The following is a 13,160-nucleotide window of genomic DNA, read 5'->3' on the forward strand; positions in this document are numbered from 1 at the left end:
GCAGCCCTGCTCCCTGGGACTTGCTGGTTAATGAGAAGCTCGACATGGGGAGGGCACTGCTGAGTGGATAAAGGTCCCTCGGCTGCTGCCCCTCCACCATCCTCTGCCCCTCTGCTTGCCCCGTGAGACACGTCAGATAACGGTGCGGCCATGTCTCAGCTGGTAGAGTGTGTCCCCAACTTCTCAGAGGGGAACAACCAGGAGGTGAGGGTCCCCTGGGACTGGCAGGGTCTGAGGGGCTTGGGTCGAGAGGAGGGGGTGTGTATGGTGGTGTGGGGGGAGCTGCGTGCTCCAGATGGGCCCAGCCAAGGGCCGGCAGTGCTCCCTCCCAGGAACCACCTCCTGTTGGCGGCCAGTCGGGGGGCAGCAGGTCTGGTGGTGGGTTCAGGGGTCTTTCTGATACTCCTGGGTGGGGGTTGAGCAGGTCTTCTGTCCTTGATGGGCCTCAGATCTCTCTCTGGAAGCACGGCCCCGGGGCACACCCAGGGGCTGCGTGAGGTTACGGTGCCCGTCCCTCTGGTCCCTCTGGGCTGACTCCATCTCTACCCTGTAGCACCCAGAGAAGGCGGTTTTCACCCCATGAAGCCTACAGAGACCTGGGACCCAGGCCAGGCAGGCCACCGAGGCCCATGGGGCAGGATGTGGGCCCCAGAAGGTTCTAGGCCCTTTAGCTCCTCCCAACCCTGCTTGTTCCTCCCTCCACTAAGAGGAGGCTTGGGGGGTTGTGGGGCCTGCTCTTGGTGAGCAGGGCCTGAGGGTCATGGTCAGTGCCCAGGCCACCTTTCCAGGCACCTGGCTGAGTGGAGCCGCCTGAGCCCCTCCTGTGGGGCCAGTTCTTGGGCCAGGAGTGACCACAGCCCACACGACGGGGTCTCCCTGCGACTGTCACCCACCAGCAGGCTCTCAGCTGGGAGCTCCCCAAGCACTCAGGGCCGCCTCCTTAGGCCCTTCAAAGCCCCTTTGCCTGCTTCCAAGTGGGGAACCCGGTGTGGGCTGACCTTTGCCCCAGGTGATTGACGCCATCTCCAGAGCCATCACGCAGACCCCAGGCTGTGTGCTCCTGGATGTGGACGCTGGCCCCTCTACCAACCGCACGGTCTACACCTTCGTGGGGCAGCCGGAGTGCGTGGTGGAGGGCGCCCTCAATGCCGCCCGTGTAGCCTCACGGCTCATTGACATGAGCAGGCACAAAGGTGAGAGGGGGTCGGGTCCAACTCTGTCCGCAGGGGTCCTGGGACAAGCTCAGGCCTGGCTCTGGGTGTGGGGTCCGACAGGGCTGGCGAGCAGGGTTCCTGAAGGAGGGCCCTGGAGTTGAGGGGTGCCACGCCTGGGTGTGGCTGTGGAGGCTGCCAGGATGTGGCCCCACGGGTGACGGCTCCCACAGCCCCTGGTGGGGCGACAGCTCCCATGGCCCCGGGGGGGTGGTGAAAGTTCCCATGCCACTGAGGGGGAGGGGGTGACAGCTCCCAAGGCCACTGGGGGGGAGGGGGTGACAGCTCCCAAGGCCACTGAGGGGGAGGAGGTGACAGCTCCCAAGGCCACTGGGGGGGAGGGGGTGACAGTTCCATGGCCACTGAGGGGGAGGGGGTGACAGCTCCCAAGGCCACTGAGGGGGAGGAGGTGACAGCTCCCAAGGCCACTGGGGGGGAGGAGGTGACAGTTTCATGGCCACTGGGGGGAGTGACAGCTCCCAAGGCCACTGAGGGGGAGGGGGTGACAGCTCCCAAGGCCACTGAGGGGGAGGGGGTGACAGTTCCATGGCCACTGGGGGGAGTGACGGCTCCCAAGGCCACTGAGGGGGAGGGGGTGACAGCTCCCAAGGCCACTGAGGGGGAGGGTGTGAAAGCTCCCATGGCCACTGAGGGGGAGGGGGTGACAGTTCCCAAGGCCACAGAGACGTGACAGCTCCCATGGCCACTGAGGGGGAGGGGTGACAGCTCCCAAGGCCACTGAGGGGGAGGGGGTGACAGCTCCCATGGCCACTGAGGGGAGTGACAGCTCCCACAGGCACTGGGAAGGAACCAGCTACACCTGTAAAACTCAGGCTCCCTCCCAGGTCGTGGGAGTTGAGGGGAGAATTCACAGCTGCTCTGGACAACGACCTGTCAACAGCCTGAAAAATCAAACATGATGGCAGTGGCAGGCAGGGTCAAGGGTCGGTTGGACGCATGTAGGAGTCCACCCAAAGGTTACTTGGGCACAACGGGGGAGGCTGGGCCACCTGGCGAGCAGCACAGCCCGAGGGTGAGCAGCACGGTGGTCCGGGGGCTGGGGGATGGAGGGCCATCGTCCCCGGGGACTGCGGTGTGCCCGGTCTGGTAGCAGGTGCAGGGCTGTGGGAGGAGCCTCTGAGAACGCAGCCTGGGTCCCCCACTGCCAGGGGAGGGGGCTGGGAGGCCACTTCCAGCCTGGCCGCGGCTCACAGGAGCCCAGCTACAGGCCCCGGGGGAGTGATTTCTGTGATTTCTGGGAGAGGGAGAGTTTTGTCCCAAAGATGCCAAATGGCTGTGGTCCTGCTGCTTCCCTGGTCTGTGTCCCTGGGAGGCCGTCCCCGGGACTCGCTGCTGGCTGGGAGTGGTGTCGTCACAGGGCGGGGTTGGGGGTGCCTGGGTCAGCGTGGACACCTGGGGGTGCGGTCAGGGTGTCGAGAGGATGGGGGTCCGAGGAGCCTTCCAGCCCCTGCCCCCAGCCTCCGACCCCTCCTCTCTCTGTAGGAGAGCACCCTCGAATGGGCGCCCTGGACGTCTGTCCCTTCATCCCTGTGCGTGACGTCAGCATGGCTGATTGCGTGCTCTGTGCGGAGGCCTTCGGCCAGCGGCTGGCGGAGGAGCTGGACGTGCCGGGTGAGCGCCCCCAGCAGGGCCCCTCTGTCCAGTGCAGGTGTACCAAAGCTGCCGACTGCCACTGACACGGAACCCGCAGCAGGCACACGGGTGGCTCCCATGTCGTGGAGCAGCGCCTCTAGCGGCCACCCACATCCACCCTGCTGGGCCCTCCCCAGTGGGCCGGGAGCCCCGGCTGAGGCTGGGGGCAGCCACTGGCCTGCTCCCTCCAGCCGTGGGGGCCTGACCAGCGGACTCCCTTGCAGTGTACCTGTACGGCGAGGCGGCACGGACGGTCAGCCGCCGGACCCTGCCGGCCATCCGGGCGGGGGAGTACGAGGCCCTTCCTGAGAAGGTGGGCCCTCCAGGGGCGGGTGGGTCTGGGGAGGAGGGCGGACTCTGCGCCTCCCCCTGCGGGGGCAGGTGGGCCCGGGCCCCTCCTGAGCCAGGGTGGACGTCCTCACAGCTCAAGCAGGCCGAGTGGGCTCCTGACTTCGGCCCCAGCTCCTTTGTCCCCAGCTGGGGGGCCACCGCCACAGGGGCACGGAAGTTCCTCATCGCGTTCAACATCAACCTGCTCAGCACCAAGGAGCAGGCGCACCGCATTGCTCTCAACCTGCGGGAGCAGGGCCGTGGGCAGGACCAGGTGAGCCCCGCCCCCAACTCCGTGGGCAGGGCCAGGGGAGCCCCGCCCCCAACTCCGGAGTGACCCTGTGGGGCCGATTCAGCCTCGTGTCTCAGGCGGGGTCGGGGGTTCGGGTTGGGAGGTGGGGAGCACTTTGTCATGGACGCAGGCAGGGCTGTGCCTTCGGTTCAAACACAGCCGTGCTTCCATGCTGACCGGAAGGGAGCTGCTTCCTGAACCCCAGGTAGCCCCAGGCACTCCTGGTGCCCCCACAGATCTCCAGGCGCTGCAGGGCCTCCAGAGCCCCTCCAGCCTCCTGGGGCCCCTGTGCGTGTCCTCCCGTGCCCCACGCACCCTCGGGCACCCCAGCGGCCGTCACACTCCCAGGCGCCCCGAGTCTGCAGAGCGGCTGTTACCTTGTTTGAGCATCGCACCTGCAGCCAGTGCGGGTCAGACACAGAAGCCGCAGACGCCTGGGAAGGCAGTGGCCTCCACTCCGCAGACACGAAAACACGGTGACTGAAGCCTTGTCTGTGCCTGGGCAAAACAAGGTTCCCTTGTCACATGGTCTGTCACCCCCGGGGAGAGTGGGCAGGACAGGATGGGTGGGGGCAGCCTCCAGACATGGCATGGGCCGAGCACTGGTCAGGAGGCATGCCCTTCCGGAGCCTTGTCTGCGGTCCAAGCAGAGTGGGTCTCCCGGTGCCTGACCCTCGGGACCTCCGCTTCCTGGTGCCAGGCAGGGCCTGTCCTGGCTGGCTCAGGTGAGAGAGGAAGGGAGGGAGAACAGAAGACACGAGCCACCGTGTCCACCCCTGCCACCTGCAGAGATCGGGTGGGGCCGGGGCAAGTGGAGACACCTTTTCCTGTGTAGCCAGGACGTCTGAAAAAGGTCCAGGGCATTGGCTGGTACCTGGAGGAGAAGAGCCTGGCTCAGGTGTCCACGAACCTCCTGGACTTTGAGGTCACAGGGCTGCACACAGTCTATGAGGAGACCTGCAGGGAGGCCCAGGTGAGTGGGCGGGCAGTCCTGTGGGCTGAGGGTGGGTACAGGTGAGCGGGCAGTCCTGTGGGCTGAGGGTGAGTACAGGTGAGTGGGTGGGCAGGCAGTCCAGTGGCCGAGGGTGGGTATAGGTGGGCGGGCAGTCCAGTGGCCGAGGGTGGGTACAGGTGAGTGGGTGGGCGGGCAGTCCAGTGGCCGAGGGTGGTACAGGTGAGTGGCGGGTGTCCCTGTAGGGAGGACCCTCCAGGTGAGCAGGGTGGGTGCCGCCCCCCGCACTGACGTGCCCCGTCTTGGCCTCGGCAGGCGCTGAGCCTCCCGGTGGTGGGCTCGCAGCTGGTGGGCCTGGTGCCTCTGAGAGCGGTGCTGGACGCTGCGGCCTTCTACTGTGACAAGGAGAACCTCTTCGTCCTGGAGGAGGAGCACCGCGTCCGGCTGGTGGGCACCCAAGCGGGGACCCCGGGGGGGAGCGTGGTGCTTCCGGGGCAGGGGTCGGCGCCCCCGGCCTGGCCCCCTGCTCAGGGCCAGGCCCCCGCCCCACTGCTCTGCTCTGCTGCTTTCTGCTCAGAAGAGGAGATTTTCATTTGGGGGTTTCTCTGTGAGCTGCAGGTTCACGTGTGAGCACCCCTGCCAGTCTGTGCGTGCGCGTGTCCCCCAGCGCGCCGAGACCTCCTAGGAGGTGGCTCCGCTGCTCTCACTGCCACCTTTGCCTCTAGTCCTGGGGGCTCCCGCCTGGCCCAGGCCCCTGGGACTCTTCTGAGCCGCATGGCTGGGTTTCTGGAAGCGTTGTCTTCTGGCGGGTGACTGTGTCCAGGCTGGACTGTACTAATCGAGCAGACAGGTGCGGACGGACTGCTCTCCACCTATTTTTGGGTCTGTGGGGGCGAGTGGGTGTGGCTGGTCCTGGTGTGTGCCTGGACTGTCCACGCGCAGCGGCCTCCTCTGCCTCCCTGTCTCACGAGCATCCAGTGGCAGCACTGGCCGTCTCCTAGCATGTCCACGCACTGTCCCAGCTCATACTGCCCCTTGCAGGGCTTCCCCCGCAGGCACAGTGGGAGGGAGAACGCGGAGGCTTTTACCTCTGACCTGGCTGGTGCCCACTTGCCTGGGAAGGTCATTCTGTAATTTTGGTTTTTTAAAAAGATTTATTTATTTGAAAGGTAGAGTTACAGAGAGAGCGAGAGAGGGAGAAAGAGCGAGAGAGGCAGAGAGAAGGTGGGGGGGGGAGAATCTTCCCTCCGCTGGTTCACTTCCCAAATGGCTGCCACAGACAGACAGGGTTAGGCTAGGCCGAAGCCAGGAGCCAGGAGCTTCTTCCCAGTCTCCCACATGGGTGCAGGGACCCAAGCACTTGGGCCGTCTTCTGCTGCTTTCCCAGGTGCGTTAGCAGAGAGCTGGGTGGGAAGTGGAGCAGCTGGGACTTGAACCGGTGCCCATATGGGATGCTGGTGCTGCAGGCAGGGGCTTTACCAGGTATGCCACAGTGCGCCCCGCTGTGGTCCATTCTTGCAAGACAGGTGGGCACCCACAGTTCCAGGTCACCTGTTGTTCTCTGGGACTTGGGTCCCTTAAACCCAACAGTCTCTGCCTCCCTGGTACTCCTGAGGTCAAGCCCTGCCTGCCGCAGCCGCTTCCTGGTGACCCACAGATTCCACTTCTGTGTGACGTCGAGAACCTTCTCTTGACTCCGTCTTTGGCCGGTTAGCCCTCCAGCTTACGCCACTAATTGCACTGTACCGTGCACCTGCCGTGAATGCCGTCTGACTTTCTCCCCCATTCATTTCTTCCCCCGTGTTCTTGCAGTTTTCTCAAATTGCACCTGGCCAGGTCCATTCTAGTCCCAGCTGCTGCGGAATCTTGGGCACTTTGTTTTGTGGAAAAGGCCCAAGGACACCACAGGAGCTCCCTGTGGCTCTGTCTAGCGCACCAGCTGCTGGCGTTCTGGGCCATTTCCTCCGTCACTCTGTTCCTGGCGAGCACGCTGGTGTTTTCTGGATGATGGAGACAGGTGCCCTTCATACTGATTTATTCAGGATGTGTCTCTAAAGATCAAGGCCATCCCCCTACAGAGCCGCAGCAGAACGGTCACGATGGGAACCCAGCACCAGTGTGCCTGCAGCCTCTCCTGCCAGGACAGAATCGGCATCCACGTCCCGTGGCTTCCTGCAGTCCGGGCTCCGGTCCAGAAGCCCTGGTGCCTTGGACTGGGTCTTCTCCCTGCACTTGTCCAGGGCAGTGGCAGGGCAGGGGTGTCCAGGTCTCAAGGCACTGACTTGGGTCAGCTGGTCGACCCCCTCCCCTGCTGCTTTTCTGCTCCTAATCGCCGAGCGCCCTGGAGGCACTGCTGGGGTCCGCGCTCCGTGCCCCTGAAGCTCCAGCCGACTTCTGGCTTCACCCTTCACTTCTCTCACGTTTACTCTTTTCCCGTTTTTACCATTTTACGTTCTCTTAATAGTTTTTATTTGAGAGGGAGAAGGGAAGGGAGGGGAAGAGGGGGAGGCGGTAAGGGGAGGAGGGGTGGGAGAGTCGTGGGGGGAGAAAGTTCTCTCAGTGGCTGGGGCTGGGACAGGCTGCAACCAGGAGCTTGGAACTCAATGCAGGCCTCTCACGTGGGAGGCAGGAATGCAAGTGCTGGAGCGGCCCCCCCGGCCTCCCAGGTGTCAGCAGGGGCTGGAGTCAGGCATGGAGCCAGGACTTGAGCCCAGGCACCCTGAGCCGGGACACCGGTGTCCCAGCCGCCTGGCCTAACTGCTGGGCCACCCACCCACCCGTGTCTCTGCCCGGGGCTCCTGAAGCCCAGCGTGGTGACTGCTTCTTTGTGGGGTCTGTGATTTTTGATTGTGCGTGCATGTTCTTTGCAATTTTATCTCTGGGATTCTTGGACACTCTCCGAAGAGGGTTTGTGTTTGCCTGGGTCCGGTGCTTGGGGGCATGACTGATACATGGAAAAGCAAGCGAGGCCTGGGCTGCTCTTGCTGGAGCCTGCAGAGACGAGCGCTGATCGAGCTTAGGTCATCAGGGGGCCAGAGGTCTTGGGGGAGATGCAGACATGTCTGTCTCCACAGGTCTCCTCTTGGCTTTGCTGGTCAGCAGGAGACCCTTGTAAAGTTGGGAAGGGAGGCTGAGGGGGAGGGGGCGTGGGTGAGGCTGGGCGGCCACTGCTGAGGGTCAGCTTGCGTTGTGTCTAAGGCTTGGTGTTCCCAGCCGGTGCCCGCCCTATCCCAGGCCGGGGGATTCTGGCCCCTGGAATTCCGAGCAAGTGTTGTTTACTTGCGAGCTAAACGGGGCTGCTCAGTCACAATGCGACAGGCAGGACCAGACAGGAGAAGGACCATGTATTCACTTTGGTTCCAGGGCCACCCAGGGCCTCTGGCAGCTTCTGCCGGCAGCGTGGGTGCAAGCAGTGAGCCGTGCCCCTTGTGCCCCTCGTACCCCTCGTGCCCCTCGGGGACTTCTGGTCAGGGGCAGCCAGCAGAGTTTTGTTTCCCCTATTTCCTCAGGGGTTTTCAGGGGATGTCCCCTTCCGGGGTTTCTACTCCCACCGCACGCTCTGATGGCCAAGCCCTCCCCATGGGGAGGCTGCGGTGGGGGGGTCAGCCCACAGGGAGGCTGCGGGGGGGGGGGGGTTAGTCCTCTGCAGAGGTTAAGGCTCTGCTCTGCACGCAGTCCCTCCTGCAGCCGGCTCTGCGCACAGGGGCTCTGGGGCTCAGTGCTGCCTCCCTCCACACCGGCACCTTTGAATTCAGCTCTGCCCCTTCCAGCGGTGGGACGAGGGGTGAGGCTGGCTGGCTGAGGGCTCCCAGGCACCTGTTTCCCCAAGAGGCGATGGGGTGCCTGTACCTGGAGCACTGTGGGGTCCCTCCCCAGTCCCTCTAAGAGCTGGCAGGGGGCACAAGGCCTAAGGCGAGCAAGGGGCTGACTCCTCCAGAGTGGAAGACCCCACTTTCCACAGCCCCTCTGCCCGCCAGGCGCATGCGCTGATGCCGCCTCACCCCCGTGTGCCCCGTCCAGGTGGTGAGCAGGCTGGGGCTGGACTCGCTGTGCCCTTTCCACGCCAAGGAGCGCATCATTGAGTGAGAAGCCCGCCCCCCCTCCCCTCTTCCTGGTAGGACCACACCCAGGCTGACCCCTGGTCACCTGCTCACAGGGGCATCCCTGTGCCCAGCGGGGTCTGGGGGCAGAGAGGGGGACAGTTAGACCATGGCAAGGCCCTGTTCCGTCTCCACACGAGCTCCTGGTGGTTCCCAGCTGCTGCCTGCCCTGCCCATGGGATGGCGCCCAGGGCGGGGTGGCTGCAGGGTTCGCCATACACCTGCACTTGGTTCCCTCCCAGGTACCTGGTCCCCGATGTCCAGGCCCAGCACAGCCTGCTTGATCGGCCCCTGCGCACCTTTGTCCGCGACGTGGGCGCCCGCTCAGCGGCCCCTGGGGGAGGCTCGGTGGCCGCGGCCTCTGCGGCCATGGTGAGCACAATCCTGGGTGGGGCGCCAGGGCCTCCCAGGGTGGGGACCGAGGTGCACTGCCTTGGACTCCCACCATGTGGGACCCCACTGCCCCGAATCCCACCTTCCAGGGACTCCATTGCCCCCAAATCCCATGGCGCAGGGACCCCGCTGCCCCCGAATCTAGGGGGTCCCCTCTGTTGTGCCTGGGCCCCGGCACAGCTTGGTCTCGCCCAGGGCGCAGCTCTGGCCTCCATGGTGGGGCAGATGACCTACGGGCGCCGTCAGTTCGAGCACCTGGACGCGGCCATGCGGCGCCTGATCCCGCCCTTCCACGCGGCTGCAGCGCAGCTGACCGCGCTGGTGGACGCCGACGCCAAGGCCTTCACCACTTGCTTGGTGAGCTCTGGGGGCGTGGGGCGCTGGGGTGAGTGTGAGGGCTCAGGAGCAGGGTGCTGGGACTCAGGCAGCCCCTGTTTCTCCCGGGCAGTGAGCCCTGGCCATCGCCGCAGCAGGACACGGGCGGGAGAAAGCCAGAAAAAGCTGGCACCGCCGTGGCAGGGACAAGAGGGTTCCGCCAGCAAACAGCTCCGGGCGCACACAGCGGGCGTGGGAAAGCCCCTGCCCTGGGGCAGTCGGTGGAGGTCAGGGCTGACCAGCGCCTGGTCCCGGACTCCACCCAGGACAGGGCTAGGTCAGGAAGCAGCTCCAGCCTGGGAGGGAGGGGCAGGGGAAGAGAGAAACAGAGGAGGAGGAGGAGGAGGAGGAGAGAGGGAGAGGCAGGGCGAGGGGGGGAGAGGCAGGGCGAGGGGGCTGGACAGGCTGTGTGTTCCTGTGTTTGTCGTTGGACCCTGGCTTCTGACAGGGAGGCTCCCCGGGCTCCTGTGGGCTCCAGCAGTCTCTGATTTTATCTGCTCGGGGTCCTCACTTTACACAGCTGTCCCAGGCCACGGTTGTGTTTGTGGACTTTTACCTTCTGGTGAGCCTTAGACACCGACAGGAATTTAAAGAGAAGCACCAGCTTGAACACAAATATTAAAAACTTAGAAAGAGCCCTGCCTTTAGCGATTGTAAGAAATAAGGTGCACGGGCCGGCGCCGTGGCTCACTAGGCTAATCCTCTGCCTTGCGGCGCCGGCACACCGAGTTCTAGTCCCGGTCAGGGCGCCGGATTCTGGCTCCTGCCATCGGATAGGCGTGGACGCGGCGGCCATTGGAGGGTGAACCAACGGCAAAGGAAGACCTTTCTCTCTGTCTCTCTCTCTCACTGTCCACTCTGCCTGTCAAAAAAAAAAAAAAAAAAAAAAAAAAAAACACAAAGGTGCACGGGAAACAGCTAGAGGAGAAAAGTGCAAACAGGAAATTGAACCAAAGGCAGGAAAGGAAAAAAATGAAGAGCAAAGATGTGTGGTTTAGAGAGAGTGGCAGAGACAGGGCCGCCCGGGGCCCACACACGGAGGCAGTGGGCAGGCGGGGAGCAGCTGGACTCCCAGAGGAAATAAAGGACGGCCCCTGGGTGGCTCCCACGGAAGTGACTCCCAGTGACATAGAAAGCTTGCAGAAGTCTCTCCGTGGAGCACAGGGAGTAGAAACACCTGGCTAGGCACAGGTGAGCCCGGTGACCCCAAGCCCGGCTGCAGGTCACAGCTGGAATGGTCTCGCGCCTGCCCCAGGACTAAGCCCACCTCTGCAGCGGGCACGGCTGCAGACACTTGTCCGGGGCTGGGGTGTTTTTGTCTCTCCTCCGCTGTCACCTGTGGCCCATGGAGGGTTGGTTGATAAGGACTTTTTGGTGACGAGGTGGCCATATTCCCTCCCAGCTGTCCCCCAGGCTGTCCTGCAGTGCTCCCCATGTAGAGGCAGGATCTGGCAGGGGTGGGGTGAGAGCGGAGCAGGTGACAAAGCTGAGGCTGGGACACTGTGGCTGGGGGGGCACCGCCTTCCAAGGTTGCTGCTCTTCCTCCCATGCATTTGGGCTTCTCACACCCTGGCTGTGGTGACACTGTAGCTGATGTTTCTGTTTACTCATTTGGGCGGGAAGGAGGGAGGGAGGGAGGAAGGGAGGGAGAATGGCAGTTGCCACCTGCCAGCTCGCTCTCCCAGTGCCCACAGTGACTGGGGGCCGGGCTGAAGCCAGGAGCACAGTCCGGCTCTCCCACACGGGCACTGGAGCCATCACTGCTGCCTTCCTGGGTCTTCAGTAGCAGGAAGCTGGCGTTGGGAGCTGGAGCTGCACTGAACCGGGTTCCCCATGTGGGATGTGGGATGTGGGGTCCTCACCTGCCAGGGTGCAGCTCCCTCCTGCTGAGTGACTGTTTAAGCGATGCCTTTGGAGTGTGTGTGTGTGTGAGTGTGTGTGTGTGTGTGTGTGTATGAGAGAGAGAGAGAGAGAGAGGGAGAGAGAGAGGGAGATGCTGTGGAAGGGACCCTGGCCCGGGTTGCTCCTGCTGCTGGGGTTGCGAGGGCCCAGGGGACCTCCCTGGGCTTTCTGTCCCCTTCTCTGGAATGAGGGCCCTGGGGGGCACGGTTGACCCCTCCTCTCCAGTGCCCCCTGCCTCGTCTCTGCTCCTGCTGCCAAGGGCGTGACCTCACACCAGAGAACAGCGGGTCTCAGGGAAGGAGCCTGTGGCCCCCTCAACCGAGCAGTCCCAGCTGGAAAATGCTGGTGGTGATGGGTGGGTGTGGCCACCACGCTCCCCACATTCTGCCTGGGGTCTCCCTTGTGTCCCAGGTCCCAGTCGGCACATGCCAGTGACCCCGGCATTGTTTTTTAATGTCTTTGTTTTTTCCTTTTTTCCTGCAGGAAGCAATGAAGCTGCCCAAGAACACAGCTGAGGAGAGGGACAGGTGAGGGCGGTGACGCCTGGGGCCCCCACCTGCACTGGGCTCAGTGCCTCCCCTGGTGTCTGGGGACCTGGGGCCCCAAGCGAGAGAGGACCCCTTCCCATGTAGGCACCCCAGGGTGTGTTTTGGTGTCAGGAGTGGTCTTCTGCTCTTCCACCGGGGTTCTGTGTGCCTAGCCCTGGTGGGTGGGGCTGAGTACCCACCGTTGACCTTGACCTTTACTGGCTCCTTTCTAGGCGAGCGGCTGCCCTGCAGGAGGGGCTGAGGCGGGCGGCTGGGGTGCCGCTGGCGCTGGCGGAGACGGTGGCCTCGCTGTGGCCAGCGCTGCAGGAGCTGGCCCTGTGCGGGAACCTGGCCTGCCGCTCCGACCTGCAGGTACCGGGGGCTCCGGGTGCGGTGGGCAGCTCGGTGGCCTGGGCCTTCTCCAGCAGGGCCGGCTTGCTTGGTCCATGCTAGGAGCTTGTTCAAGGTTGCCCTGCACACAGGCAGAGCCTCAGAGGGGTCTCACGGCCTCCAATACCACCGGGCACACACGGCTGCCCCTCCCTTTCTAGAACAGAGAGCCTGAGGCAGGGCAGGGTGGAGCCCGAGGGTCGCTGCCTCCTGCAGCTTCCCCGCGATGCCTGTTTTTTGTGTCTGCCTCTGAGACCCTGAAGAAGTGTCCCCTTGTCCCCAGGAGGGGCCCTGGATGGCCCTGGCCATTAGCCAGGAGACCCAGGACTGCTGCTGAGGGCGGGGCTGACCAGGCTCCCAGTTGGTCAGAAAATAGCCCGTGAGCCTCCCCGCCTCCTCGGCTGCGCCCGCTCAGGGAGGAGCTGCTTTCCCCTCTGCAGTGCGGAAGTTGTCCTGAGGCTGTCACCACGCGGCCCCTCTGCGGGGCGTGGTCGACAGCTGCCCTGCCCGGCTCCTCCCCACAGTGCCTCGGATGCACACCCTTGGGCGGGGGCGGGGGCAGAGGGGTGAAGGGGCCCCTGGCCTCTTTGCAGGTGGCGGCCAAAGCCCTGGAGACGGGCGTGTTCGGGGCGTACTTCAACGTGCTGGCCAACCTGAAGGACATCAGTGACCCTGCATTCAAGGCCCAGGTGAGCAGGAGGTGCAGGGGCCAGCAGGTTCACGAGCAGGGGGCGAGGCCGCTGCGGGCAGGGGCAGGGGCAGGGGCAGGGTGCTGACCACCCTCCTGCCGCATCTCTCAGACCCACCAGCGCATCTCCAGCCTCCTGCAGGAAGCCAGGACGCAGGCAGCGCTGGTTCTGGACCACCTGGAGGCCCGGCGGGAATGACAGCGAGAGACTGAGGGCTATGGCCGTGACCTCCGTCCTGCCGGGACCTGATGGGCTCCTACATGGGCCACAGCGCGAAGACAGGTGCCACGGATGGGGCAGGGTCCCCCTTGGTCGCCTGTAGCCTCCAGTAAAGTCTGACACCAAA

The 13,160-nt window shown here is 64.2% G+C and overlaps 1 protein-coding gene across 1 annotated transcript; it reads left to right on the forward strand.

Annotated features, from left to right (window-relative positions):
- The first annotated feature begins 32 nt into the window (after nucleotides 1-32).
- FTCD (formimidoyltransferase cyclodeaminase) lies at nucleotides 33-13,160 on the forward strand. The gene is made up of 14 exons (XM_070071730.1): nucleotides 33-204; nucleotides 1,010-1,193; nucleotides 2,715-2,843; nucleotides 3,089-3,177; nucleotides 3,289-3,468; nucleotides 4,322-4,459; nucleotides 4,754-4,885; nucleotides 8,459-8,520; nucleotides 8,781-8,910; nucleotides 9,127-9,288; nucleotides 11,692-11,735; nucleotides 11,969-12,107; nucleotides 12,719-12,814; nucleotides 12,926-13,160. Exons 1-14 carry the CDS (start codon nucleotides 151-153, stop codon nucleotides 13,010-13,012), a joined length of 1,626 nt encoding a protein of 541 aa, XP_069927831.1. The 5' UTR covers nucleotides 33-150; the 3' UTR covers nucleotides 13,013-13,160.

The sequence above is a fragment of the Oryctolagus cuniculus genome, chromosome 4 (assembly GCF_964237555.1).
Source record: "Oryctolagus cuniculus chromosome 4, mOryCun1.1, whole genome shotgun sequence".
Lineage (NCBI taxonomy): Eukaryota > Metazoa > Chordata > Mammalia > Lagomorpha > Leporidae > Oryctolagus > Oryctolagus cuniculus.

What these genes read in the sequence shown, in the direction of transcription:
- FTCD (XM_070071730.1), top strand. Translation starts at nt 151, where the DNA reads ATGTCTCAGCTGGTAGAGTGTGTCCCCAACTTCTCAGAGGGGAACAAC. An exon ending in GCCAAGGAGCGCATCATTGA is followed by an intron (nt 8,521 to 8,780) that starts GTGAGAAGCCCG and finishes GTTCCCTCCCAG; the next exon opens with GTACCTGGTCCCCGATGTCC. An exon ending in CCGCGGCCTCTGCGGCCATG is followed by an intron (nt 8,911 to 9,126) that starts GTGAGCACAATC and finishes GGTCTCGCCCAG; the next exon opens with GGCGCAGCTCTGGCCTCCAT.